This window comes from Ochlerotatus camptorhynchus, unplaced genomic scaffold, assembly GCF_037179485.1.
Source record: "Ochlerotatus camptorhynchus isolate MF236.1 unplaced genomic scaffold, CSIRO-AGI_Acam_v1.1 ptg000370l, whole genome shotgun sequence".
Taxonomy (NCBI): Eukaryota; Metazoa; Arthropoda; class Insecta; order Diptera; family Culicidae; genus Ochlerotatus; species Ochlerotatus camptorhynchus.
The window spans coordinates 6,187,713-6,214,391 of record NW_027040858.1 but is presented as its reverse complement, the minus strand read 5'-3'; the positions used below and the strand labels follow the sequence as shown (position 1 = coordinate 6,214,391).

The window sequence follows — 26,679 nt, the reverse complement described above, 5'->3', positions numbered from 1 at the left end:
AATTGGTTCCGCTTTTTGACAGCTCAATTGGTTCCCGAGATGCTGTCCGCCAGACTATGAATATAGCGACTATAATCACAATCGGCGAGTCCGTCTACTACCTACCGAATTATTCTAATGCAACCTCTGCCTCAACTTAATGAAGTTATCTTAACTTAAAAAAAAAAAAAACAGGAGAATTTGTTGCGAAATCTCTTTTACGCTACCGTCATGAAATGTGATGAGGGCATCGTAAAAGTGAAATAGACAGGAGGCAAAACTGAGAGTTCGCCACCTAATCAAAAATCCTTGCTCGCCACCATTCCTAAAAATTGCGTAAAATGTTTTAAGTCAACAATATTCCAAGTTGCAACTGCTTGACAAGGTTCTTCATACTCGTGAGAATTACGGTGTCGCCTTTTTATTAGCGCTGTGTAGTCTAGTTGAAGTGAGATCTACTTATGGACTTTTCAGATCTTAGTTAAACTTATCTTTTTTAGCTATCGGCTTTATTATTACTCAATCAACATCATAATCGTTTTCTTCACAGACGTTGTGTAGAAATTCTTTCAAGTCCTTCAACGATCGTCGGTAGTATTCGATTTTCTTCTCCAACTGCTCCTGCGCCTTCGCGGATTGTTCCACCTGCTTCTCCAGCTTTTCCCGTTCACCATAATACTTAGCCTTCGGCATTTGCACATACTCTTCGCCTTTGAAGATAAACTCGTAGATGGATTCTTCTTTCTTTGGGGGACTTTTGTCCACCTGGGGTTTCTTCTCTTCCTTCTCTGTCTCAGTAGTGTTGACTGCTTCAACGGCAGTGCTGTTGCTGCTACTAGCCACAGCGGACGTAGTTTTCACCGGATATGCCCATTCATCCTCCTCTTTCGCATCTGAGTCGGACGGGGAAGCCTTCTTCTCCGGTGAAGAACTGACGGCTACCTTAGCAGCTACAGCAACTTCTTGCTCGATCGCATTTGGCTCGATCGTTTTGACGACTATTGTTTTGGTTGCGCTAGGACGCTTCTTTAGCTTGACCCTACGCAAAATCGTACCATGCGGCGGAGTAAGGGCAATGGGATTCCTTGAGGCGTCCACGGATTTAGTCGAAGACGAAGAAACCACCATGGAGCGCGAAGTGGAGGCTAGTTTTTCTAATTTGATAATTTTTGTAGATGGGGTAGTTTCGATTGGACGAGAACGTTTTCGAGAAGTTGTAGGTTCATCTTGGTCGTGCTCAAGAGACTGTGGGCGGTTCACGTAGATTATTTCCGCCGCCAGTTCGTCGCTCTCATCCATCATGTCTGAAATTGTATACAATTAGATCAGTTTGGTTCAACTAAAGATCCTTCACGACATAGAGATACCCACTTTCATCCAAGTGCTCTTCTATTGAGACGTCCTCCGCTTCGTATGATGAGCTTTGCACCAGCTCTTGATCCTGTTCGTCCTCCTCGTTGGTTCCGAAGGCGCGTGGTATAGCCGTGTTCAGTAGCATCTTCCGACGAGCACTGAAGCACATGTAGATCCGTGGAAAGTGCAATTCGCACATAAACCGAGGCCGGGTGTCAAACGGATCGACGGCCCCAAGCTCGCACCACTTGGCAATACGTTCTTCGTTTTTTGGGAACTGAAATAACGTAAGATCCGGGTTGCTCAGGCTATTGGTATTACAATCATGATATACGCAGCACTTTTTCGTACGGTTCATTCCGCTTCTGGAATAAACAAAACGCGAAAGCGTCCTTTTTCCGGAAAAAAAAATCGGTTTAATGTTTTGAATCTGCGGTGGGTGCAGGGTGACAGCTTGCAATACCGGATTTGGTAAGCCAGGTCGAAAAGGACAAACATGTAACGGGGCATAACGTGGATCACGAAGTTTATCGAAAATGAGTATTTCTGAAATTAGTGTGTATAGAGTCATGCATGCACGTTTTGACGTTTTGACACAGCTGTCAACTTTTCAGTCATCTCGGAAGGCAAGCGACAAAAGTTAGAAGAAAAATCCTCCAGAATTCGCACAGAAAATGGCTGCATCGGGAAAACTTTCGGTTCTGGTAAGTGCTCATTCTTGATTTCTGATGACTATCACCATCAAGCAATGTTTCGAAGTGCACCTTTGTATGACTTGATAATGGAAATAAACAAATCGTCTCGTACCGCTCCCGGTGAAGGTTATGCAGTCCACGAATATTCGGTTATGTAATTTTGCACCGAATGTTTTTCCGTTCCAGGCTCGTCAACTGAGCACCAGCTCGGTTTCCGCTCAGCTCGTTAAGCCTCCGGTACAGATCTTCGGACTGGAGGGTCGCTATGCTTGTGCCCTGTACTCGGCTGCCTCCAAGACCAAGGCGCTGGAAGCCGTCGAAAAGGACCTGAAGGGTCTGCAGCGTCAGATGCGTGCCGATCCGAACTTGCGCGATCTGCTGATCAACCCAACGATCAAGCGTAGTCTCAAGGCCTCTGCCTTGAAGGATGTTTCCTCCCGCGTCAAGTACAATGCTGCCACCGGAAATCTGCTGACGATTTTGGCAGAGAATGGCCGCCTCGGACGGTTGGATGGCATCATCAATGCCTATACGCTGATCATGGCCGCCGAGCGGGGTGAAGTTGTATGTGAGGTCACAACTGCCAAGGCGTTGGATGACTCGCAGCGCAAGCAGTTGGAGGGTGCCCTGAAGGTAATATAGCTGTAGATTATTTCGATGTAATGCCTTACTCAATATTTTCTTTTCACTGATGCAGTCGTTGCTGAAGCCAAACCAGAGCATTCAGCTAACTGCCAAGGTCGACCCAGCGTTGATTGGCGGTATGATTGTTTCGATTGGTGACAAATACGTTGACATGAGCGTTGCCAGCAAGATCAAGAAGTACACCGATATCATTTCCGCTCCAGTCTAAGCTCCAGCGCGGTAGGCGGTCTCGGAGAAGGTTGAAGGGCGACAGGTGGAATGTGTCGAAATTGGTCATTTGTATGTGAACATCCTGTACAGAACACGGTGACGACACTTCCAGTGATTGTTTTTTCGAAGCAAGGGAGTCCTTGTAGTATGATGCAGTACATGTGTAATAACGAAAGCGAATAAAAATGGTAAATATGATGTTCCCTTCTGCATCCATACAAGACCGAAAAGTTCTTAAAGTTATGTGACTTACTTACTTCAGTATCATGGGCACCGTGGAAGGTTTCCATACTGGGTGGCTGCATGCTGCGTCCTGGTAATATTCCTATAGATTTACTTGTTGAGGCTCCGCCGGCATGACCTTATGGGTCTGCCTCTGCTGGGATGCCAAGCCGGTTTCCAATCCAGCGCATGCTTGCAGATTTCTTTTGCGCCCCTTCGTAGTGTGTGGCTGAGCCACATTCACTCTCGAAATTTCAGTTGATACCGGCATCTGATGAGATCGACGATGAAGCTCAGCATTCGAGCTCCAAATGTGAGGCCACCAGGCACGAATTAGGTATCGCTGGCAACAGTTGATGAATAGCTGCAGCTTTTGAGTGTTCTATGCAACATGAGTTCTGTTACTTTGTTTGTACCTATTTTTTTTTTATTAAACGCGTCTCCTCCTAACTGAGACTATATTCTTGTTTTCGTTCGAACCGTATTTTCTATACCCAAAACAAGTATTTTTGTATGGAAAATACGGTTCGAACGAAAACAAGAATATGGGCGATTGTTAAACTACCGTTATATACATAAGAGTCCCACGCGTGGACAGTTCTGTGTATAACGACAGTAAAATGCTAGCCGTTTCCATCTATTGGCTCAAAACCGCTATACTTTTTTCTGAGGACATACCTGCCGTCCTAAGCATATCTGTTCCATGTTACTTTTGGACGTTTTTCACTTTTTTCGAACAAAAATAGAAAATCATATCATTTCTTATTGGTTTTCTATAGAAACAACATCAGCCAAATTGTCCCATTTAAAATTCTACGCATAACTATCCCCTTCGGGATCCGTTTACGCATTTCCTATCGGGATCCGTTAAAGCATTTCCTATCGGAATCCGTCTGCAGTTTCCTCATCGGGATCCGTTTACGGATTCCTCATTAAGATCCTTAAATCCTCATCAAGATCTGACTGCGGATTCGCATCAGGAAATGCGTTCGGAAGCCTCATCGGGATACGTGTCCGAATTTTTCATCGGGGGCCTTGAACTTGAAGTTAAAGTTAAATTTGTAATTAGGCCTATTCTACGCGGCGTGTGAGGTGAGGTGACACGCTGTCACTTCTGAAGTGACAATTGTCAACTCGCTTGAGGTGACTCTCCATTTGAATTGCACGGAGACTCACCTCACCCGAGGTGAAAATTGTCACTTCACCATCACTTCACTGTCACCTCACCTCACAAGCCGCGCAGAATAGGCCTAAATGTCTATAAACAAACCCCCTTATTCTGCGAGTCACGTGACTCTCTGTCACTTGTGAGATGACAATTGAGGTGACTCTCCGTGCAAATCAAATGGAGAGTCATCTAACCGGTAACACAGAGTCACGTGACTCGCAGAATAGGGGGGAAAAACCTCAACAAAACGAATCAAAACCAAGATGGAGATATGATTTGGCAACCCGCGGTGGGAGTTTGAGTTTCTATAATTATACCAACCCAGCGGTGGGAACTCGGATTTTGTCGGGTTGCTAAACTTAATAGTGACCGATTTAGGGCGTCATTTAACGACCGAAATGGGAACCAGCGGTGGAGATGCTCTAATTCCGATCGGAGGAACTCGAAACTGAGCATTTTTTGTATGAACAAGTCTGTCGTTTCGACTTCCACCATGAGGCCCCTGGTTTTCAGCTTCCAGGAATTGTATACGATAAATTGCGGATCGAGCGAATGTGCCTATTACACATCGAGTTGGTAGAAAAAAAAGATCCATTTGACTACTTCTAAAATAACAGGATTGTGTTACATTACCGCCAATGTCACTTCTTTGAATGCATTTAGCAATCAAGTACCACTTGAGACTAATGACATTCGAGGAATTCGCGTATACCATTTGAAAAACAAACCCATCAGCTAGTGTGAACCGAAGTTCGCCAAAGCAAACGAAGAACACTCCCCCTTATTCTGCGCCGCGAGTGAGGTGACTCTTCATTTGATTTGTACGGAGAGTCACCTCACTCGCGATGACTTGTGTCACCTCACTAGTGACAGCGAGTCACCTCACCTATCGGGACTATCGGGAAGTTAAGTCTCTCACGCGGGAGGGGCATTACAAGTGTTTGTGAGCTGCAATCAAAAGCCAGAGTTTCATTCTAGCGCTCGGGGAAATTCACACAACCCATGTTTCTGTAGCTGGTGGTCGAGTTATCTCCAACGTTGAACTACTATAAGCTTTAGGGATTTCGAAGCAAAACCATATACCTCACCGAATCGCGCAGCTTTCATTTTCTACTATTCTGTTCTTATCCAGTAAGTAGTGTTTATTAGTCGTATATATTTCAAATGTGGTACCACTTTCTGCCAATAATACTTCATAATTTTTGTCATAATTCCTGTTTTGGAGAGAACCATCTTCGCTCCTTTACTATAGTGTAATAATTATCGATAAATGTTTGATTTGCTTCATTTCTTCTGTTTGTGAAAAGAATTGGTTCAACACAATGTTCTACTAGACATAATGTTGCTATAAAAAGACCTCTGTTATCGTGATTAGCTTAAGATCAACTTCGTAAAAATGGAACAATAGTATTCATCCTATTCGAGAGTGATAACGGATTTCGTCATACAAACATGGAAACGTAAGATTTGCTGTCTTTGAATTGGCCTTCAGCCAACGAAGCAAATAATAAATATAACTTTATGCTTGTCCAGTGGCTAGCAGGCATTACAAAAAGAAAAAAATAACTTGAAGGGAGATTTTTCCTGAAACCCAAGAAACACATACATCTATACCAAAAATTCTGATCCACAATGTCGTTCTACACACACCCGTCAGAAAGGAGACATAGAACCTACTTGGACCTATCTTCCGGAGGAAATCTTAGGCTTCCTCTTCCTCCTCCTCAATTTCGTCCTCTTCCTCTTCCCCTTCGCCATCATCGCCAAAGTCATCCTCACCCCCATCTTCCTCCGCTTCTGGTTCCACCTCGATGTCCGGCACCAGATAGTACTGGAGAGGATTTGGCCACAGGTCATCCTTAATCAATTCCGCAATGTCGTCGTTGATCGGATCATTGTTGTCCGTGAACCAATCGAAGAAGGTCCGATACTCCAGACCACGCTTCCGTCGGTTGGCCATCGCCTTTTTTGGCAGCATTTTGGTCAAATCACGATCCGGCTTCCACTTGATAGCTGTGCTGGTCGATACCGGCGTCTCTGAAAAGAATAAACATATTTCATTATTTTTCCATAACCAAACTCTCAACGACAAACTACCTCCGCTCGACCCGAGGTTAAACTCCTTGGTTAGCACTTTGTTTTCGAAATACGGATTCTCGTCAAAGTAGAAATGGATACGGTAACCGCTCTTGATATCCTCAAACTCCTCCACCTCCAGCTTCTCCATAAACTGCAAACACTCTTCTTCCTCTTCCTCAAGGATGCCGGATATCTGCGGGTGGTTCACTATGGCAGTCACCCAGAAACTCGGAATCCGCTTGATGATTTCGTTCCGCTTCTGGAAGTATGGTTTTCGCAGTGTATTGTATTTTTGCTCCACTTTGAGGATTTCTTCGCTCGCCTTTTCGTTGAGCGCATCGATTTCGTTTTGGCAGCTGTCGATTGCCTCCAACGCTTCCGACTCGTCCTCCAACGCGTCGTCGGATTTCTTCACTTTCTTTGCAATCGAAGCCATTTCACCCGGGCGCGACACTTCCGACGATGAACGTATACGGAGGAAAGAATAACTTTGCGAAGCCGAATGCTAAAATTGGTGAAATTTCCACTTTTTCCAAATAATGCCGGCTCGCTCTGTGTGTATTTTCGAGTCGAACGAGAACAGAAACGCGATTTTTGCAGTTTGCTAAAAAATTTTGACAGTAGGTAGGGACGTTTGGGGCTTCAACCGCTTCAACCGATAGGGCAGGGTTGTATATGTGCGTTGAACATGAACCATTATTGTGTGAACGTGATCCTTCATCTGATGCTAATTACACAGAAAAATAAAATTTGTATTTTGCATCTCGAAATTACGCTGTGCCCTAAGAGCAACCGTAACGGTACCCTGCTAAACTCATTTTAGCAGCCCTCATCATAGCGCAGCTACCGTATCGGGGGTTGCCATACGAGTAACTAAAATAGCAGTCGGCTTCTCGGTGAGAAGCGCGTTATCAAATTTAGCAGCGCGATAGCAGCGCGAGAGAAAGGTTGCTATTCGTACACACAAAGAACAAAAATTGTTGCTATAAAAATATTGCATGATCAAATTAAAAGTATGCCAAATTTCGTAGTTTTAACTATGAAAATTTTCAAAATAAAACATATTTTTTTGGTTTAAAAGTGTTGCTTTCACTTTCGGCTTGTAATTTTAAGAGTGTATTTTTTAGAATAAAAGTCGAAAAACTGTCAAAAACCTCTTCATTGCAAAGTTTTTGACAGTACTGGACCACTGTTTCCCGCCAAATTAGACATGTGAAAAAGAAAGTAAACCAGCAGCTAACATGCATGAGCAGCAGCAGTTTCCCACATTTTCATCCGCCGGCGCGCTTGTTTCTCTTCTGACGCTATCAAGTGGAAGGATCGGAAGGATATTCCAGTTACGGGATTTGGAGGTAGGTTGATGAAATTTTCGAAAACTTTCGATCATGCTTCCGATTTTACTAATTTATGTGTTTTGAGCAGCCTCCCCTAATAAAAATTGTATGGTTAATTTGCTTAACGACGTGTTCTGGGTATCATCCAAACCATTTGTGGAATAGGTCAATGATTTGGGTTATCGTTCGTTTATGGTTATTTTTTATTAGGGTCGTCAGTCTTGCCGGAAAGAAAGGCTACTCCCACCATCACCATCACCAACTGTATCAGTTGCGTAAAATGCTTCTCATGGAAGATTCCACAATGCAGTGCCCTTTCAGTCATCATCAAAAATATAAATAAACGAATATATATTAAATAAATTATTTCTATTGTTATTTTCTTCAAAGCATATAGCAGTCGAATTGAAAAATAATTCATATTTGAAATGAAAACATACATCGTTGCGTTAAAAATGCCCATCTTTTAAATTAAATCCTTTCGTGAGTCTATTTAAAAACATGGGTTTTTATATTGACAGTTCTACAATTTGATTTGAAAGTTTCTACTTTTAAAAGTAAAAATTGAGTTGTTTTTGAATTGACAGTTGGCTGACTTTTGTTTTGAATGCTAAAGACTTTCTACCAAAAAGAACCAACGCAAACTTTTAATTCTACCAATGGTTTTTTCAATTTCATTAACGATAATTTTTTGTGTGTAGAAATGTCAAAATGCTCACTACCGGTACGGACTACGGCGAGTAAATTGATAACCGCGATAGCAGCGACCGGTGTGGAGAAGAGTGACTAAACTAAAATGAGAGCGCTGTGCGCTGTTAAAATAGTCGCGCAAATGACAATGACCGTTACGGTTGCTCTAATAAAAACACCTTGCAGTTTAAATATTTTCAAAAACAAATTTATGGAAAATAAGAAAAGTATTTATTTCAGCAGATTTGTAGAGTTATTTTCTATCGATTGGTGTATTTGGATTTTAATTTAATCTATAAATGACAAAGTTACATTTGTTCAAAACCTACACTGATAAAATTTCAAAGATTGTTTTTATGTGTCCCACACATGATTTTTTGCAATGTGATCAACAAATCACAGACAAACAGACATAACACTCGCAAGTTCTTCATCGAATAAGCATTTAACGGACAATTTAAAAGTATCGTAGTTGGTAGTACCGCCACCTGTGGCGCGCATAGTCAATTCCCTTGCGTTTGACGTTTACACACTACCGCCATCTGTTCAGCGTGCTACCCACCACAGTGTACTAAACAGATGGCGGTAATGTTTTTGCGACGATGTTTTACAGTGAGAAATATTCAATGTGTTATGTCTGTTTGTCTGTGATCGTACCGCCAAACATAGGACTGCAGTAACGACATCTCGCTGGCTTCTCGCGGAAAACAAGCATGTTCGGTGATTCGCAAACAATGTTGCATGCGAGGGGGGCGACACACCCTAATAAAAATTGTATGGTTAATTTGCTTAACGACGTGTTCTGGGTATCATCCAAACCATTTGTGGAATAGTTCAATGATTTGGGTTATCGTTCGTTTATGGTTATTTTTTATTAGGGCATCTAAATCTCAATTCCAGATGCTCAAAAAATCTCACACTAGCGAATCAATCTTCGAAAAATCATTTTTCATTTCTCGCATCTACTTGCATCGTGCTTCATCTTTTTGCAGGAAATCTTCAAAATCGCCATAAATCTTCCTTATATCTACTCAGCGTGCATGCAGCTAGCCACAGTAAAACACAATCTTTTCTGCATCGTACACACAAAAAATTATCGTTAGTAAAATTGAAAAATCCATTGGTAGAATTAAAAGTTTCCGTTGGTTCTTTTTGGTAGAAAGTCTTTAGCTTTCAAAACAAAAGTCAGCTAACTGTCAATTCAAAAGTAAATCGTTTTTTACTTTTAAAAGTTGAAACTTTCAAATCGAATTGTAGAACTGTCAATATGAAAACCTATTTTGTTAAATAGACTCATGAAAGGATTTAATTTAAAAGATGGGCAGTTTTATCGCAATGATTTATGTTTTCATTTCAAATATGAATTCTTTTTAATTCAATTGCTTTTTACTTTGAAAGAAATAAAGCATAGAAATATTTAATTTAATATATTTTAGTTTATTTATATGATGCTGACTGAAAGGGCACGGCATTATGGAACTTCAAAGCATGGCAAGCGTATTGCGCAAATATATATATTACATATATATATATACAGTTGGCTGAACAGCTAGTGATGGTGATGGTGGGAGTATCCTTCCTTTCCGGCAATTCTGACGAGGCTGCTGAAAATCAAAACATATCAATTAGGAAAATTGGAACCAAGCAAACTCTTCGAAAATTTCATCATCTTACCCAAATCCCGTAGCTGGAGGATCCTTCCAATCCTTCCACTTCATAGCGTCACCACGAATGTCTTCATCTTATTATTTGTATATTACAGAAGAGAAACAAGCGCACCGGTGGATGAAAATGTGGAAAAGTTCAAGAAACTGCTGCTGCTCATGCTAATTATCACAGCTGCTTTTGTTTTGTTTGTTTGTTTTGCATGTCCAATTTGGCGGGAAACACAGGTCCAGTACTGTCAAAAACATCGCAAGGAAGAGATTTTTTGACAATTTTACAACTTTTATTCTAAAAAATAGACTTTTAAAATTACAAGCCGAAAGTGAAAATAACACTTTTAAATCAAAAAAAATATTTTACATTTGAAAAATTTCATAGTTGAAACTACGAAATTTGGGAAACTTTTAATTTGATCATGCATTATTCTTAAAGCAACAATTTTTGTCTTTTGTGTGAGATAGAGTCGTCCCCCTCGGTTGCATGCAAGAAAAACCGAATATATAGAAACGCCAAAGTGATCCGATGCCAGCGCTGCGGCGAGCAGTACACGGAAACGATAACATGCATTAATTATGTCACGCTAAATCGAGGAGAAATTTACCCCCCCCCTATCGTGACGTTTTTCTTATACCTAATGCATTGCCTGTCACAAAATCTTAGACCCCCCCCCCCGCTAGAGCGTGACATAATATATGCATCAACCCTAGTCTGGCGGATAGAATTGCAATCTATCAAAAAGCGGAACCAATTCAATACATTGTTGACCAACCATTGAAAAGGTACTATCAACTAACCCTAATAAAATTGTTATGGTTATTTTGCTTAACGACGTGTTCGGGGTATCATCCAAACCATTTGTGGAATAGTTCTATTATTTGGGTTATCATTCGTGTATGGTATTTTTTTATTAGGGAACCTCTGCAGGCTCGGTGTATGAGGTAATCTTCTGAGTTGGTTTCGATCATATCTTACCGGTCGGCAACTAAAGGTTGCCATAGGAGATTGCAGATCAGCTAGCTTCTTCGCCACATCAGGTATACTCAGGGAAGCCACATGGGACCGTTAATTTTTATACTGTACTTCAACGACGAGCATCTGGTCATCGAAGCTCCTCGGTTATCATATGCAGATGACCTCAAAATCTTCCTATAGTATACGAATCTGCTCTATTGCTGACTGTCGCTTTCTTCAACGTCAACTGAATATATTCGCTAGTTATCGGTGTCATAGCTTGTTTTTGTTGTTAAGGAATCCAATTTTGACTGACAAAGGGGCGCGCCTTTGGAGGGTGTTCCAACTCCGAAGGGTATAAATAGCGGAACCTTTCAGTTAGAATCGATTCCTTGCGATGAAGGCAAGAATGACAACTGTATCAAAACCGAATACTTCATCATTTCTCAATAGTGATGGAGTAATACCATAGAGGTAACTCTAATACCCCGTTCACATTACAGCGTATATCACGTGATATACGATATCTTGCAATGAGCACTCATACATCTAGTTTTCACTGGAAATCCTATGTATGAGTGCTCATTGCAAGACAGCCTATATTACGTGATATAGGCTGTAATGTGAACGGGGTATAAGACCAGAAGGTCCCGAAATAACATGCTCAACTTTTTGGCTCAGCTCTGGTACTCTCTTCGGTCCCAAGCTAATCGATTCACCCCTCGAAACATAGGAAAAACCAATAACCCCTCATTTTATCTGTCAAACTTTCATAGCGAATCAAAACAAACATTGCGTAGTACTAGAATTTCGACTAGAATGGGGTACGTTAATCGTTTGCTTGGGACCAATAGGCTAGTCAAGTAGTGAGCCAATTTAAAATCGTTAGTTTCGTATTGATTGTTGGTAATACGACATGCACTAAACTAAGGACACGGGATATACTACAATAGATCAAATGTCGACAAATCACTAACGTAAATTAACAAATTCAATGCGACACGTTTGCAGGTTTACATCTACGATCTGTGGCCGTTGGAAAATTCTAGGGCTGTTATCTTGTTGACGTTAATGTTAATCAATACTATCCTTTCCCTCAGAAAATCCTGGCAGCGCTGACTGGGATTGAACCCAGGCCTGCTGGGGTGAGAGATAATCACGCTTACCACTACACCACCGGAGCCGCTTTGATTAACAGCTGAAAAGGCAATTTTTTCGCTCAAGAAGCTTATTTTTGCCGGAATAAGCTCTTATTCAACATTTAATGTTTGTTGGGTTACGTAGATCCCCGGGCAAATCCTTCAATCAGGGCCGATTTTAAAAGTAAATTTCAGTTGAAGCTTACCATTGGAACGTTTTTTGGTGAATCGCTCTTTGAGTGCATTGAGGAGTGCGTTCACAACGGAACACGCTCCCAACCGGTATGAACCGCAAACAACTGTCACGCATAAGCCGAGCGCGGTGAAGCCGCCTCTGACGGCTGGGCAAACGCAGAGCAGGACCGAGAAGAAGAGTAAGAAGATCCTTTCAAAGTGAGTCAAATTGGCAACACACACTTCGCGCAGAGTGGCTGTCGTGCTTTTTCGGTGAAATCTAGTTAATTTATCGGTCGAAACTAATCACCAGCGAGCGCTAGCGAAAGTGCGATAATGTCTTCAGGTGAACAGCAAACGCAGGCCACCACTGGCCAGCCGCATCTCCAGAAACAGGACCTTTCTCAGCTGGTAAGTTTCCGTGGACTCGACTAGCTGCGGGTATCGGGGCGGAGTGAAAGCATTCGGGTGCGAGTTTTTCTACCCTAGCAAGAAAACTGCCAACATGCCATGAAATTCCTGTTTCCGGAGGCTATATTTCCTCTGAAGATCACCATTGGAAGGTCGAACGTGGCGTTTTCTGCGCACTAATTGTTAAAAACTATCGATTTGGAAGGGCTCAAGTAGGATTTGATTACATTTTTGGAAGCCCGCAAGCTGATGCAACGATGGCAGGCTGCTTCTTTTTTTTTAGGTTAGGATTCTCTCCTCTCGTTCGTTTTATGCTTTTCCAGAAACCATTGCGAGCTTTATAAGGACCATATTCACCAAAGTAACATAGGTGTTTGTGTGATGGGTGACAAACCATTAATAATAAAGTATTATTTGATGGTTCTCCAGATACAGGTAACCTGCGACCATAGTAGCAGGTCACTTTCTTACTTGACCTGTGAAAAAGTCATAAACCATAGGCTAACGTTGTGATAAATAAAAACAAACAAAAATACTCACAGTCGCTTGTCTCAATTTTTATAATGTAGTAAATACTCGTAAACAATCTAGAACAGTGAGTATTTTAATGTTTGTTGCGTCTTTGACTACTGCTTCCTCATGATGGCACAGCCATTAACCGGGAATTTGATTTGATCCTTATTTTTTAAGTCTATTCTATCGAATTCTCATAATAAAATTTTATGCCCGATATCTCGAATATTTCTCATTCATAGAATCTGTTTTTTTTTTTTTTTAATTCGGGGTTCTTAACTTTTCCTAAAGTGCACCCCACACGATAGAAGTTTCGTCAATATTTTCTAAGAGGGTCATCAATACAGGGTCGCTCCTCACTAACATTAACATGGAATATTCCGAGTCATCACAACCAGCTTAAATAAAGGAATGAAGAATATTTTTGCTCGTGTGGTGCTTGCTTTAGTACGGTATATCAAAAGTTAGGTCTGAGATCTAAAAAAAATAGCAATTTCTCAGAGTCTCGTAAATTTGTCAAGTCCAGACCGTGATTATTTGCTTAAGTGATTCCATCAGTGCTTGATCTTAAAAAATGTTCAATGTCTGATTTAACTACATTCATCATTTCTTTGCAACATATCTCAACTTTTTCAAAGATTTCATTATGATGGTTCCTAAATTTCTTCAGAACTATTTACAAGATTTCAGGAATTCTCTCCAGAAAACTCTTGAGATTTACTTTACTATTTTATTATTCTTAATCATTCTCGCAAGATGCTATGATTTTCTTTGCCGCGGAATATTTCTTGGAAATTTATTGGTCACAACCCAGACCAATATAATTTTTCACCTCAGAATTTCCATAAGATTTCCCTTAAAAAAAACTCTTGACATGTTCTTGAAATTCACTTGAAACTCTTATTCAAATTTCCTGGAATATTTCTAGACCAACAATTGAAATAGGCGAAACAAACCGTAAACGTAAACAATGACTATAAATGCAAATTTCTCGAGAATCAAAATACATCTAAGCAATCTAACACCAGCATCTGATGGAGCAAGTTTCCTTTATCGAATGGTTACTTTGCGCGGGTGTCTCGAGAAATTTGCGTTTAAAATATTTTTTTTACGTTTGGTTGTTCCGCCTATTTCAAGTGTTGGTCTAAATTTCTTCAGAAACTAGGGACAACTGGTACAAAAGTGACAATGACAATCATTGGAATAGGTACACAATCGCGCGTAATAATTACAATCGATATAGAAAACTCGTTGTGAATATGTTCAAAGGAAGGAAGATTGATAAGCATCAAAATCAAAACCACAGCAAAGAGTTATGAAAATTTTTGAAATCTTTATTAAAACCTAGTAATTGCAAACCACGGTCCATAACTTTTAATGGCACATAAGAATAGTCAGAACAAGTAATTGCATATAAGTTTAATGATTATTTTGTCGACAGTGTTTCATTGATTAATCAATCCATCACGCAGAAAAATGGATTTTTGTTTCAGGGCCTAATGTATTTTGTTATTGATTCAAACATATTGTATCACTATTTCAACAACACATGTTTTTGAATCAACAAAATGGTTTTTAGAATCAACAAACAGATTATTGACTCTACAACCGGTTTGTTGATTCAAAAATATTTTTCTTTGAATTAACCGAATAATACATTTGAAACAATATCAAAAATATATTAGGCCCTGAGTCAAAAATATATCCATTTGAACTTAAAAACCATTTCTCTGCGTGATTGAATTGGTCGATGAACCTGACGAAATAAAATAGCCAGGTAATAGTAGTTGTAGATTTGAAGGTTTTCACCCAAATACTGCACGTTGTTGACGGCATACCACTCCAAGGCCTTTTTTTTTCTGTAATTACAGAATGCTTTTTTTAAACTTTATTTTAGAGATTTTTAGTCGTAGGCTAGTTCATTTCTTTAAATGACGGAAGCCAAATCCGGCCAAAACAGCACGGAACAATCATGTTGCTTTAAGAAAGGCAGCAGACGTTTTTTTCAGGCACTCGTTCACGTAAATTTCCTGGTTGACGCTCCCGGTTTCAATGACAACGTCGTTTTTCAAGGTACAGGTACAGATAGTTTGCCAAACCAGCTATTACTTAACGATCTTCGACAGTTTCATATGGTTGAAAATGTCTGCCACCTTTTCCCTTACACTTGCCGTATAAAACTTCTGCCCAGGAAGCTGTTTGAAGTCTGCCGGCGTGCAAGAAGCTCGGATTTTCGTACACAGCAGGGAATGCTGTTGAAGTTTAGTTATTAACGGAAGAAAAAGTCGATAAAGAGAATCGAGCAATGCAGATAGGACCTTTTGAAATGTTTATGTCAAAATCAAAATATTGAGGCATCAATATGTACACCTACAAAATGAGGGGTGTTCAGGTTTTTTAAATGCTCGATTATTAAAAAGACATGCGTCAAGTTTAACACCCTTTACCCGCGGCTCGTTGAATGAGCACCACGGTTTCTAGTTCTAGCAGACCTGTTAGAAGAATAATCACCTTGGTGGAAGATGAATCAAAGGACCTCCCTTAGCTCAGTCGGTAAAGGCGCAGCTACAAAGCAAGACCATGCTGGAGGTGGCTGGGTTCAATTACCGGTCCGGTCTAGGAATTTTTCGGGTTGGAAAATTTCTCGACTTCCCTGGGCATAGAAGTATGATTGGACTTGCCACACAATTATACCAATGCAAAAATGGTACAGGCATCGAAAGCTCTCAATTAATAACTGTGGAAGTGCATCTAGAACACTAAGTTGAGAGCACGCAATAAGCTAATATGCGATATGCAATAAGCTTGAAATGCGAAGAAGAAGAAGAAGGAAGATGAATCAGATCTTGACGGAGGAGTATTTATTAAGGCTTCTTTACCATAAGGGAAATTCTTTCTTAAACCTCGAACTATTTTCTTACCCTACTGGCAGTACGTGACACGGTGCACAAAATAGAACGCACGAATTGGGATGCGGAAGCGAGGGGGACGACTCTATCTACGATGCAAAAAAGATTGTGTTTTGCTGTGGCTAGCTGCGCGCACGCTGAGTAGATAGAAAGAAGATTGATGACGATTCTGAAGATTTCCTGCAAAAAATTGATGAGCGATGCAAGTAGATGCGACAAATGAAAGAAGATTGTTCGAAGATTGATTCGCTAGTGTGAGATTTGTTGAGCATCTAAACTTGAGATTTAGATGTGTCGCCCCCCTCGTGCGGAAGCTCATTTCCCAACTTTTAATGGTTGTATAAGTATGTCGAAATGATGAACTTAGAGTTATTTGTTTTTCATAACGAAAATCAGCTGAAGTAGACAATGTTAATGCTAGAGTTATTCAAGATTGCTTTCGTGTCATTGGCCACATCTTGCTGGACCTTATTAATGAATCATTGCAAACTGGACATGTGCCACAAATTTGGAAGGAATCCTTAGTGGTTCCTATTCAAAAAGTTGCTGGAACGATTAAAGCCAAAGAGTTTCCTTCCATCAACATGTTGCACACATTAGAGAAAATTTTATAACTTGTTGTTAAAGGCCAACTGTTGGCGTATTTAAATAGTAATAGTTTGTTGATACCAGAACAATCAGATAACAGGAAGGTCATTCTTGTGAAACCGCGTTGAGACAAATTTTGCAGCGAGTAAATTTGAGTTACTCATATTTACTCAAAAATGATCAAAGTAGTCTCGATTTTCTGATCAAAGAAATATCGTCCTGACAGCATATTTCGTTTGAAGCAACAGATCGAATCAATCGTTTAACAAATCGAATTGTGGACAAATGCTACTGTCGTGGTTTGACTGCACGACGGTTTTACGGGGCTTGGATGCCTTTCAGGCGCCTTTTCCCTTGTTTGTGACGATTGACACGGCCTAGGACGATACAGGAGTGACGGGAAAGAGCCGTTCCAAAAGGGGAATGCTCCTTTTCGGTTACCTGAGGTACAACCTGAGCTTTAAACTTCCTTCGTGGTCAATATAATTGGCTGCTGATTGTGGTAAATTATGTAGCTGCTGATTCTAGGCCAGATTAGGTCAGCTCTGGTCAGCTTCGCCAGCGGAAGAAAACCACTTCAACTTTAGCGCTTTGCCAGCAATCGTAAATGTATAATTGAAAAAGCGTTGCCAGATGTATTGCCTCTAGCAATGAATTAAAGTTTATTAAAACAACAATTGTGAAGGTTGATGAATAAATATCAGAAACTGAATAAATTTAAAAAAATACCATTTTAGGCATTTTAGCGGTCCAACATTTACAGAAGATTGAATTCAACGCTAACAGGAGAGATGGTAGCAGTGCCACAAACATATTGCTCTAAGAATTGAATTTATTGAATTATTTTAGCCTAATCCGAACCTATCGACCGACCCAAAAGTCCCTACACCGAAATTACAAGATAGCAAGTCCACTTACTTTGCTTGACAGCGTCGGTTTCAACTTTATTTTTAATATAACAATCAGGTTGCTATAAGACATTGAGCAGCGTGTGTTACTCAGAGTTACTCAAAATTAACTTCGGTTTAACTCATGATCGATAGCTGTCTTGCCCCCAGGTTTTTAATGATTATGTTTTCTGTCCCGTGGGGAATAACCGTGGAGTGCCCCAGGGAAGTGTATTAGGGCCCCTGTTATTTATTATGTATATTAATGGCTGGCGACCTGTTTTACGATTTTGCGACATTAATCTTTTTGAAGATGATACTGTGTTTTTAATTGCAGCTACGGATTTAGATGATGCCGTTTTACACTTGAATGAAGATTTGCGTTCTCTAAGTAGATGGTTAAATTTATGGTAATTTCGATGAATCGAGTAAATGAGAACGTTGATGAGACTATTGATGGCGTTCGGGAGATAAAATATCTTGGCATGATTAATGATAACAAACTTAAGTTCAACTATCACATTGACAAAGTCATCAAGAAAATTGCCAAGAAGTATGGAATTCTATGGTCGACTGACAGAATAAAATAATGCGTTTGATTTTGAGATGTAATAGATTCACTTCCTCAACTTTGATGCTAGATGCCTTACAATGATTGTCAGTGAAACAAAGAATTGTTTATTTGACTATGGTGTTCATTTCAATGAAGTCACTTCGGCCTATCGGATGAAGATAAAAATTGATTCGGTCGGAGCGCGTATTTTGTTTTTGGGAATAATTGTTACAAACCTTCATATCACGCGTTCTCATTGACTTCGTTCCGTAGCTTATTAACTAAAGTATCGTACCGAACGCGTACCGAATTGACTTGTTAACTCAGAAATCATGGATTTATTTAAAGTTTTCTGCTCGATAGGCCCAAAATGGGCGATTAGGCCGAAATAGTTCTCTACCTTAAGAGGCAACTAACCATCACTCGATTTGCTTTTGCTTCTTCTTCTTGTATTCCTAAATCATCACTTGCTAAAAGTATTGGTAAAATTTGTTGGTAGTGTGCGTCGCCGTGCCAAAACAGTCAATGAATCATAAATATCAACTGGTATGGTGAGCAAAATCTACCATCTCTTTTATTCTTTTACTTTTCAATGCAACAGCAAATGTGACGTCACACATGCAAGCGTATAAGAATGTCGTAGACAAAACATTCACACTGCCAGACAACGCTGTACGGCATTTTGTTTACACCCCTGAGCGGGAAAGCCAATAAAAGGCTACATGCAATGCTGCCATCTTCCCTTTTTGTGTTTAATTCAATATTTTTTAACCTTTGCAATTGGAACGTTTATGTTCCAGAAAAGGTCCCTTTAGTTATATTTATTCAGTGTTTGATATTCATTCACCATTAAAATCATCCACTCATCTATGTTATTGGTTGAAACTTAGTATTTGCATGTTTTAATAAACTTATGTTGACTGCTAGACGTAATACATCTGGCAACGCTTGTTCAATGATTCTTTTACGTTCCCTAGCAAAGAAGTGGAGTCGGAGTGATTTTCTTGGTGTTTTATTTTGTTCACCAAGAGATTTGACCTCCAGTTTTTATTCATTTTGTGTATTCGGTTACGTGAAATTGTTGAATTCTACGAAGAACACAAGTAAGTAAATGCAGTGATAGTGTTTTACTCAGAAAATATACGATGTAAAATCATGAAATACTTGCTTTAAATTTTCGAATAGCTTGTGTGTGAATGTATGTGTATACTAATGATGATGATTGAAGAATATTTCAAAAACAAGAAGAATCCTAATTGATTGACTGTGTTTTGAGCGTTAAATATCGTTGATCCAGTTACCTATCTAGTTATGATTATTGTCAATAATACTTACTCGGTATAATACAGCGTCTTCGTTCGCTAGTGGCCAGAACATACCGTTCGATGTCTTCAAATTTTACCAGTCGTTTTTCCAAGTTCATCAACAGCATACTTTGCAGCTGTGCTTTAGCGCAACGTAGTAAGTAGTGGCACTGTACATCCACTGTTGTAGCAATTCAGCATGTTCGTGTAGAGCGCAGTGTACATTCCCTTTCCTGGATCTCTAGCCAAGAACGAGCCTCCTCCACCCATCATGACTCAAATGGCACATTCTTCAGCTCCAACTTACTTACTCGGCAGCTGGCCTCGGTTGCAGTATAGCGGCCAAATTTGCAAAAACAATTCCAATCCGCGGTTGTCGGCACTGGCCCCCACCGTGCTTTACGAGGTCTTTGAAAATGACATCCTTTTCGCCAAACGATTGCGTCGACTGGAAGGCCAACTTCTCCAGGTGCTGGTTTGGCGATTTTTATAGCGGCGATGGTACCTTGTTTCTTCGAGTGCTCCTGCTGGCGGCGTGGTTTGTAGGTGAAAAGATGCAATAGGGGAGCATTCATTCTTCACTGATGTATTCTCCAGGGAACTTTCGCTGGTGCTGGAATCGGACTTCCGGACGAGTAATCCGTGCGATAATTGCTGAGTTAATGATAAGTTAAGCGTCTGTCCAATCGAACCAAATGGAATCCAAAATAGAACCGTACCAAAATCTCACGGTATTATTTTGAAATTAACTTAACGATTTTGTGGATTTTGCCCTCCCCATGGACATGGAGGTTGACGGTACTGAAGCAAAGGGTTATGTTTAATTTCTTTATATTTGCAACGATGATGATTTCCCATAGTGACACATATCACCTTCTTAATGCTTCAGTATACCTCAAACGATTAATTCTTGGTTGTTAATAGAACTTCCTTGATGCAAATGAGATTCAGCCTTCTTTTGATTGCTGCTCGTATTTTAACATTAGGATGGCGTTCGGTGAAGCAACATTCAGGTTAATGTAGCACGTCAAGCTAAATTATCATCCAAACAGAAACGTAACGTGCAGGAGAATACTCTCTCCATCTTAAAAAAAAAGAAACCTTTCATTAACGTATTGTCTTTTTTCTCTTCTCCCTTCGTAGGACATTTCCAAGCTGACGCCACTATCGCCGGAGGTGATTTCCCGCCAGGCCACTATCAACATTGGCACGATTGGTCATGTAGCCCACGGAAAGTCCACCGTCGTAAAGGCCATCTCCGGAGTGCAGACCGTCCGTTTCAAGAACGAGCTGGAGCGTAACATTACCATCAAGCTCGGTAAGTGTGGCCACTGGCCGGTTTTATTTTGCACGTTCATCAAGGAAATGTTTTGCACCAAAAGTATTAAGTTACCTTTTATTCAGAATGTTTGTTTTTCTGTTGAGTCCCAATGATCTCTATTTATCATCCTCTGTTATACAATTATGCGTATATGGCAATTTTTGCTGTTGTTGTTTTATTTTTGTCAAATGTCTACCTACTGTGTGCCAACAGAAAGCTGGCTGTCGTGAGTAGTTGTGAATCGTGCCTGGAAGATTGTTGATGAAGTTCTCGCGGAGGAGTTTGTATCTGGCATCAGATTTTGAACAAGTAGCACTAAACTGGTTGCTTTCCTATAGAAGGGCTAGCAGAAAATCAAATATTATCCTATCCTATATGATGAAACACCTATCCTTTGGGACTGCACCTGCCTTTGTCTGCAGTTTGTCTACTAACACACGTAGATATTTGAATTGGATAGAAACTATTTAGTGTTAGTAACTTCACTCCATTTCTGTGTAGCTGAAAATTTTACCTGAAAAAAACAAAACTGATCCAGACACAAATTTCTCACCCTTTGCCTTTTCTCAATCTTCCAGAGCCGTTGTCCGACGAGCTTATCGACCGGCTAACGACGAGTCCCGCCGAGTTGGCGCAGTATATAAAAATGACTCACGAACGGTACAAAATTGAGACGCCTCCGGCTGCGTCCGGCGGCAAGCGTCGTCGGGAGCCCGAATCGAGCCCATCGGGGGATGGTAGTCGATTAAAGCAGGCAAAAATCAGCAACTACTTCAATGGTAATGGCACCCCGACGACTGCCGACCCCAAGCTGAAACAACGTAACATTGAATTCTATTTCAACCGAGCAATTGGAAATGGTGCTGGTAAAGAGGTTAGCAACGGAAGTCACGAGCCTTCGAAAGATGCTGACCATAATGACGACGATGTTGATTCGGTAATAAGCATCGAGTCGACGTCGAGAAGGTCCTTGAGAAGCATCACTCCATCCTCCTCACGGGTCTCGTCTAGAAGAAAATCGATCACTTCGGTTATGAGCGAAGGCAGCTCTGGATCGCCTTCAACTCGTGGTCAAACCAGTACGGGAGGATCCACTCCGCAGTCAGCTAGTGACAAGAAGCGCAAATCCCACACCAATCCAAAAGCGAACAAGATTGGTGAATACTCAGTGGAGGAAATCCTAGACATCCAGGAGATCTCCAATGCGCCATACTTCCACATTAAGTGGCGCGGTTATAGTTCAAAAAGCAACACCTGGGAACCGTTGAACAACATTAGAACCTGCAACTCTCTCCAGGAGTTTCTACAGTACGAGGTGGGAGCACATCAGGATGTGATCAACGAAATTCGCGAGGATGTCGCCAAAACAGAAGACTATCAAGAAAAACTGAAAGCACATGAAGCGAAATCTTTCAACGAAATGCTGAACGAATACGAAAAGTTCGACCCCCTAGGTTTCGATAGCGACCTGATTCTGTTCGCCAAAATCCGCATGAATGATTGTAAGAATAAACGAATCTACGACCGAATTTTAGCGAACATTGGTTTGGAAATGTCCTACAGAAAGCGCCACGATCAGTTGCTCAAAATGAAGCAGTTTGAAGATATGATCAACGAGTTCGAACCGAGCAGTAAGATAGTGCTAGAAAATTTACAGGATTTCGATGTGCCTCAGCAGCAAAACTTCAAATATATCAAGGAAAATCTCGCTGGCGAAGGCGTAAGCATTCCAGATGATCCACCGTACGGATGCGAGTGCGAGCATTGCAACTTCCGGAGCGATTGCTGTGGCAAGATGGCCGGATCCAGAATAGCCTACAGCGTGAAGAAACGCCTCAACGTTGTACCCGGAACGCCCATCTACGAGTGCAACAAACGTTGCAAATGTAGTTCGGATTGTAGCAATCGTGTTTTGCAAAACGGACGTAAGTTCAACGTGACTCTCTTCAAAACCTCAAACGGACGTGGTTGGGGTGTAAAAACCAATCAAACCATCTACGAGGGCTGGTATATCACGGAATATATCGGGGAGGTCATCACATACGAGGAAGCGGAGAAACGTGGCCGCGAATATGATGCCGTCGGTCGAACCTACTTGTTTGATCTGGATTTCAACGGAAGCGACAATCCGTACACAATCGATGCTGCCCACTACGGTAACATTGCACGCTTCATCAACCATTCGTGTGATCCGAACTGTGGTATCTGGTCGGTTTGGGTGAATTGCCTGGATCCGAACCTGCCGCGGTTAGCGTTCTTTGCCAAACGGAAAATCGAAGCCGGCGAAGAACTGACCATCAACTATCAAACGCAAGTGAACGAAAGTCGCGCGCTGGACGTGAGTCAGGAAAACGAGGAGAACCAGGCAAAAGTTGTGGACGATGGAGGCCCGGGAAGGGGTAAACCGGATCCGGAGAATTTAACCGAATGCCGATGCGGAGCGGACAATTGTAAGAAGTATGTATTTTAAGTTGGTGCTGGACAAGCTGCCTTGCAACCCCGGATCTCATGCCGGTTATAGCATGTAAGATGAAATATTGTATTTTTACAATTCAATTTTATGGATAGAGAATTGTGCCTAAATAAAACCATCTGTAAGAACTGTGTGGGATTTATTTTGTTTGCGGTTGTGAATTTCCATGTCAGAGGTATCTAACAAGTCTCGTTATTCGGTCTCAACTTTCGTACGTTGAGTGAAAGTTGTTGAGAATTGCTTCAGAAATACCCCTGACTGAACCTTGTATCCCATTTTTCTCTCTACCCCACCTTATCCGTATAGGTTACGCCAACGCCAAGATCTACAGATGTGACAATCCCAAGTGCTTACGTCCGACCTGCTACACGTCGGGTGGATCGAGCAAGGATGATAGCTTCCCGTGCTACAGACCTTCCTGTACCGGTCGGTTCCAGCTGGAGCGTCACGTTAGCTTCGTCGATTGCCCCGGTCACGACATTCTTATGGCTACCATGTTGAACGGAGCAGCCGTTATGGATGCGGCCTTGCTGTTGATCGCCGGCAATGAATCTTGCCCGCAACCACAGACCTCGGAGCACTTGGCTGCCATCGAGATTATGAAGCTGAAGCACATAATCATTTTGCAGAACAAGATCGATCTGGTCAAGGATACCCAGGCTAAGGAACAGCACGAACAGATTGTCAAGTTTGTGCAGGGTACGGTGGCGGAAGGTGCTCCGATTATTCCCATTTCTGCACAGCTGAAATATAACATTGAGGTGTTGTGCGAATACATTTCCAAGAAGATCCCGATTCCACCGAGAAACTTCATCGCTGCACCAAGATTGATCGTTATTCGATCATTTGACGTGAACAAACCGGGTTGTGAAGTGAAGGACTTGAAGGGTGGAGTCGCGGGTGGTTCTATCCTGCGAGGTGTGTTGACCGTTGGTCAAGAAATCGAAGTTAGACCAGGCTTGGTCAGCAAAGACGGCGATGGCAAGCTGACTTGCCAGCCTATCTTCTCCAAGATCGTCTCGCTGTACGCCGAACAGAACGATCTTCAGTTCGCTGTTCCTGGTGGTCTGATCGGTGTCGGTACCAAGATTGAACCGACACTCTGTCGTGCCGATCGTCTGGTCGGACAAGTTCTGGGTGCTGTCGGTGCCCTGCCGAAGATATTTGTCGAACTAGAAGTTTCGTATTACTTGCTGAAGCGATTACTTGGTGTTCGTACCGAGGGCGACAAAAAGGGTGCCAAGGTGCAGAAACTGACGAGGAACGAGATGCTGCTGGTCAACATCGGTTCGCTCAGTACGGGTGGACGTGTGGTTGCTTCCAAGGCCGATTTGGCCAAAATTGCACTGACGAATCCCGTGTGTACGGAGAAGGATGAAAAAATTGCACTGAGCAGGCGTGTCGAGAAACATTGGCGGTAAGTGACCAAGTTTGAATGCCACTTTCAAACCCCATATTAAATTTTCATTTCATTCCTTTTCAGTTTGATTGGATGGGGACAGATTCGTGGTGGCACTACTATTGATCCTATGAAGAAGTAAGCAATTATATAAACAATTGAGAAGCAAGTGACACAAGGACAAGAAAAAGGGAGCAGAAAATACACACACATCCAAACCAGGCCCGTTATTTAATCAAACGAAAGAGCGTGTTGAACCGAAACTAGAACCTATAGAATTGAAAACGTTACGAGGAGCAGGGGTTAATCCAATAAGTATGCGCGTTCTGTATAATCTACTGATTGATATATACAACCAATTTAGAAGTGATAGTATTCGTACATTCGATGGAACTGAAAAGAACAATTCTTCCCTGATTCCCCAGCAGCGTTCGATAGGTAAGTATATTGCTATCGTAGCTCTAAGTACATATTCTTTATTAGAGATTGTATGGCCTTTTCCTATGTTTTAAGCCTAGGGATAGGTAGTCAACTTCAAGGCATAATATATGGGAAAGTGAAGCGTGTCATTCGAGAGAAATTCCATACATTCAAAAAAGTTGGGAACATGTACGAGGTAGATGGTACATGGTAGATGGTTCCGACATTGACGTGGAAAAAGAGATTCCCTCGCTTAATTTCCTCGATCGAAAGGGGAATATATTGTATGCTGGGAATAAGGCCAAATGCTTCCTATGTAAGGTGGAGGGGGCCGGATGAATTCTCAGGGTGTCCATCCAACCGGGAAATAATTTTGGTTTTATCATAGCCTTGTAGGCCATACTTTGGTCTTGAAGATTCCTTAACACCTTTATAAAACTTCTAATGTCAGCGGCGCTGGTGGTGTAGTGGTGGGCGTGATTGCCCCTCACCCAAAAAGGCCTGGGTTCAATCCCAGTCGGCGCTGCCGGGATTTTCTGAGGCATAAAATCTCTGATCACGGGGGGTGGGGTAAAGCCGTTGGTCTCTGGTCTATGAGTTGTTAGGTCGATAGGTAGGTAGCAAGCCGATTTGTGTAAGGACTTGGATGGTAACATTCTCTCGAACGAGTGTGAGGCGATTGAGAGGTGGAAGCAGTACTATGACGAGTACCTCTCGGTGATGCAGCAGAAAACGAAGATGGCACGGTAACAAACCTGGGAGCACGCGCAGACGACGACAGGCCCCTGATCTCCAAGATGTTGGGGAGGAGATCGGTTGGCTGAAAACAACAAAGCAACTGGTGTTGATCAAATTCGAAGCGAGCTTTTAAAATACGGTGGTGAAGCACTGGCTAGAGCGCAGCACTGGGTAATTGCCAACGTTTGGGAGGAGGAGATATTATCGGAGGAGTTGATGGAAGGTGTCGTATGCCGCCCAATTTACAAAACGGGCGACAAGTCGGATTACTGCAACTACCGCGCAACTACTGCTGAGTGCCGCCTACAAGGTACGCTCCCAAATTCTATGCCGCCGCCTGTCACCATTTGCAAGAGAGTTTGTAGGGCAATAACAGGCGTGATTCATGAGTGCCCGCGCCTACGGACCAGATTTTCGCGATTCGCCAGGTGTGCCCACATCATTTGTTCATCGACATACGACACAATCGATCGAGATCAGCTATGGCAGATTATGCACGAGTACGGATTTTCGGATAACCTGACGCGATTGGTCAAGGCGACGATGGATCGAGTGATGTGCGTTGTTCGAGTAACGGGGACACTCTCAAGTTCCTTTCAATTAATCATGTTTTGTTGTTTTTGACATCATCCACATCCAGAGGGCCAGTCACTTCGAATGTATGGGAATGGTAGGAAACAATTTGAAAATGCATGGAAATTTTCAGTTTTTATTCATTATCCACTTTATGGGCAGTTTTAGATGCACAAAAATTGCGCGAGTACATTACTATGGTGATAAGGTAAACACTCGTTTATTTGTTTCCTTCTGTGAAAGCATGTTTAGTCACAAATCGTGGATTTTCTGATATTCTCCATAC

At 41.6% G+C, this 26,679-nt stretch overlaps 4 protein-coding genes across 6 annotated transcripts in view; 2 read left to right on the top strand and 2 right to left on the bottom strand.

Annotated features, from left to right (window-relative positions):
* Positions 1-489: 489 nt before the first annotated feature.
* LOC135710147 (microtubule-associated protein 1B-like) lies at positions 490-1,727 on the bottom strand. The gene is made up of 2 exons (XM_065232657.1): positions 1,351-1,727; positions 490-1,283 (listed from the first exon to the last, which is right to left on the bottom strand). The coding sequence occupies exons 1-2, from the start codon at positions 1,688-1,690 to the stop codon at positions 499-501; spliced, it is 1,125 nt and encodes a 374-aa protein (XP_065088729.1). The 5' UTR covers positions 1,691-1,727; the 3' UTR covers positions 490-498.
* A 190-nt stretch (positions 1,728-1,917) lies between these two features.
* The window catches only part of ATPsynO (ATP synthase subunit O, mitochondrial), a 172,016-nt gene continuing 147,254 nt past the window's right edge, over positions 1,918-26,679 (top strand). The window contains exons 1-3 of one of the 2 annotated variants that reach the window (XM_065232670.1): positions 1,918-2,036; positions 2,214-2,660; positions 2,725-2,925. In XM_065232670.1, the coding sequence (XP_065088742.1) occupies positions 2,007-2,036; positions 2,214-2,660; positions 2,725-2,880 (633 nt within the window). In that variant the 5' untranslated portion in view covers positions 1,918-2,006 and the 3' untranslated portion in view covers positions 2,881-2,925. Of the gene's footprint in view, positions 2,037-2,213; positions 2,661-2,724; positions 3,086-26,679 lie in introns of those variants that run through there. The other variant, XM_065232669.1, reaches the window with a different exon arrangement.
* On the bottom strand, positions 5,374-6,918 carry Set (NAP domain-containing protein SET). The gene is made up of 2 exons (XM_065232668.1): positions 6,370-6,918; positions 5,374-6,309 (listed from the first exon to the last, which is right to left on the bottom strand). Exons 1-2 carry the CDS (start codon positions 6,785-6,787, stop codon positions 5,975-5,977), a joined length of 753 nt encoding a protein of 250 aa, XP_065088740.1. The 5' UTR covers positions 6,788-6,918; the 3' UTR covers positions 5,374-5,974.
* On the top strand, positions 12,486-25,028 carry LOC135710129 (eukaryotic translation initiation factor 2 subunit 3-like). 2 transcript variants are annotated; one of them, XM_065232622.1, is made up of 4 exons: positions 12,505-12,715; positions 20,613-20,787; positions 23,570-24,680; positions 24,747-25,028. In XM_065232622.1, exons 1-4 carry the CDS (start codon positions 12,641-12,643, stop codon positions 24,802-24,804), a joined length of 1,419 nt encoding a protein of 472 aa, XP_065088694.1. In that variant the 5' UTR covers positions 12,505-12,640; the 3' UTR covers positions 24,805-25,028. The 2 variants fall into 2 exon arrangements, with proteins under 2 accessions (XP_065088693.1, XP_065088694.1); XM_065232621.1 differs by lacking the exons at positions 23,570-24,680; positions 24,747-25,028 and adding an exon at positions 21,369-23,403 and having other exon boundaries at positions 12,486-12,715.

Bases quoted from the DNA above. Each gene is read 5' to 3' on its own strand.
- LOC135710147 (XM_065232657.1), bottom strand. From the start codon at position 1,690: ATGAACCGTACGAAAAAGTGCTGCGTATATCATGATTGTAATACCAAT. The intron at 1,284-1,350 runs GTGGGTATCTCT...ATACAATTTCAG, and splicing joins AGAAGAGCACTTGGATGAAA to ACATGATGGATGAGAGCGAC.
- Set (XM_065232668.1), bottom strand. From the start codon at position 6,787: ATGGCTTCGATTGCAAAGAAAGTGAAGAAATCCGACGACGCGTTGGAG. The intron at 6,310-6,369 runs GTAGTTTGTCGT...TATTCTTTTCAG, and splicing joins TAACCTCGGGTCGAGCGGAG to AGACGCCGGTATCGACCAGC.
- LOC135710129 (XM_065232621.1), top strand. From the start codon at position 12,641: ATGTCTTCAGGTGAACAGCAAACGCAGGCCACCACTGGCCAGCCGCAT. The intron at 12,716-20,612 runs GTAAGTTTCCGT...CTCCCTTCGTAG, and splicing joins AACAGGACCTTTCTCAGCTG to GACATTTCCAAGCTGACGCC. The intron at 20,788-21,368 runs GTAAGTGTGGCC...TCAATCTTCCAG, and splicing joins TAACATTACCATCAAGCTCG to AGCCGTTGTCCGACGAGCTT.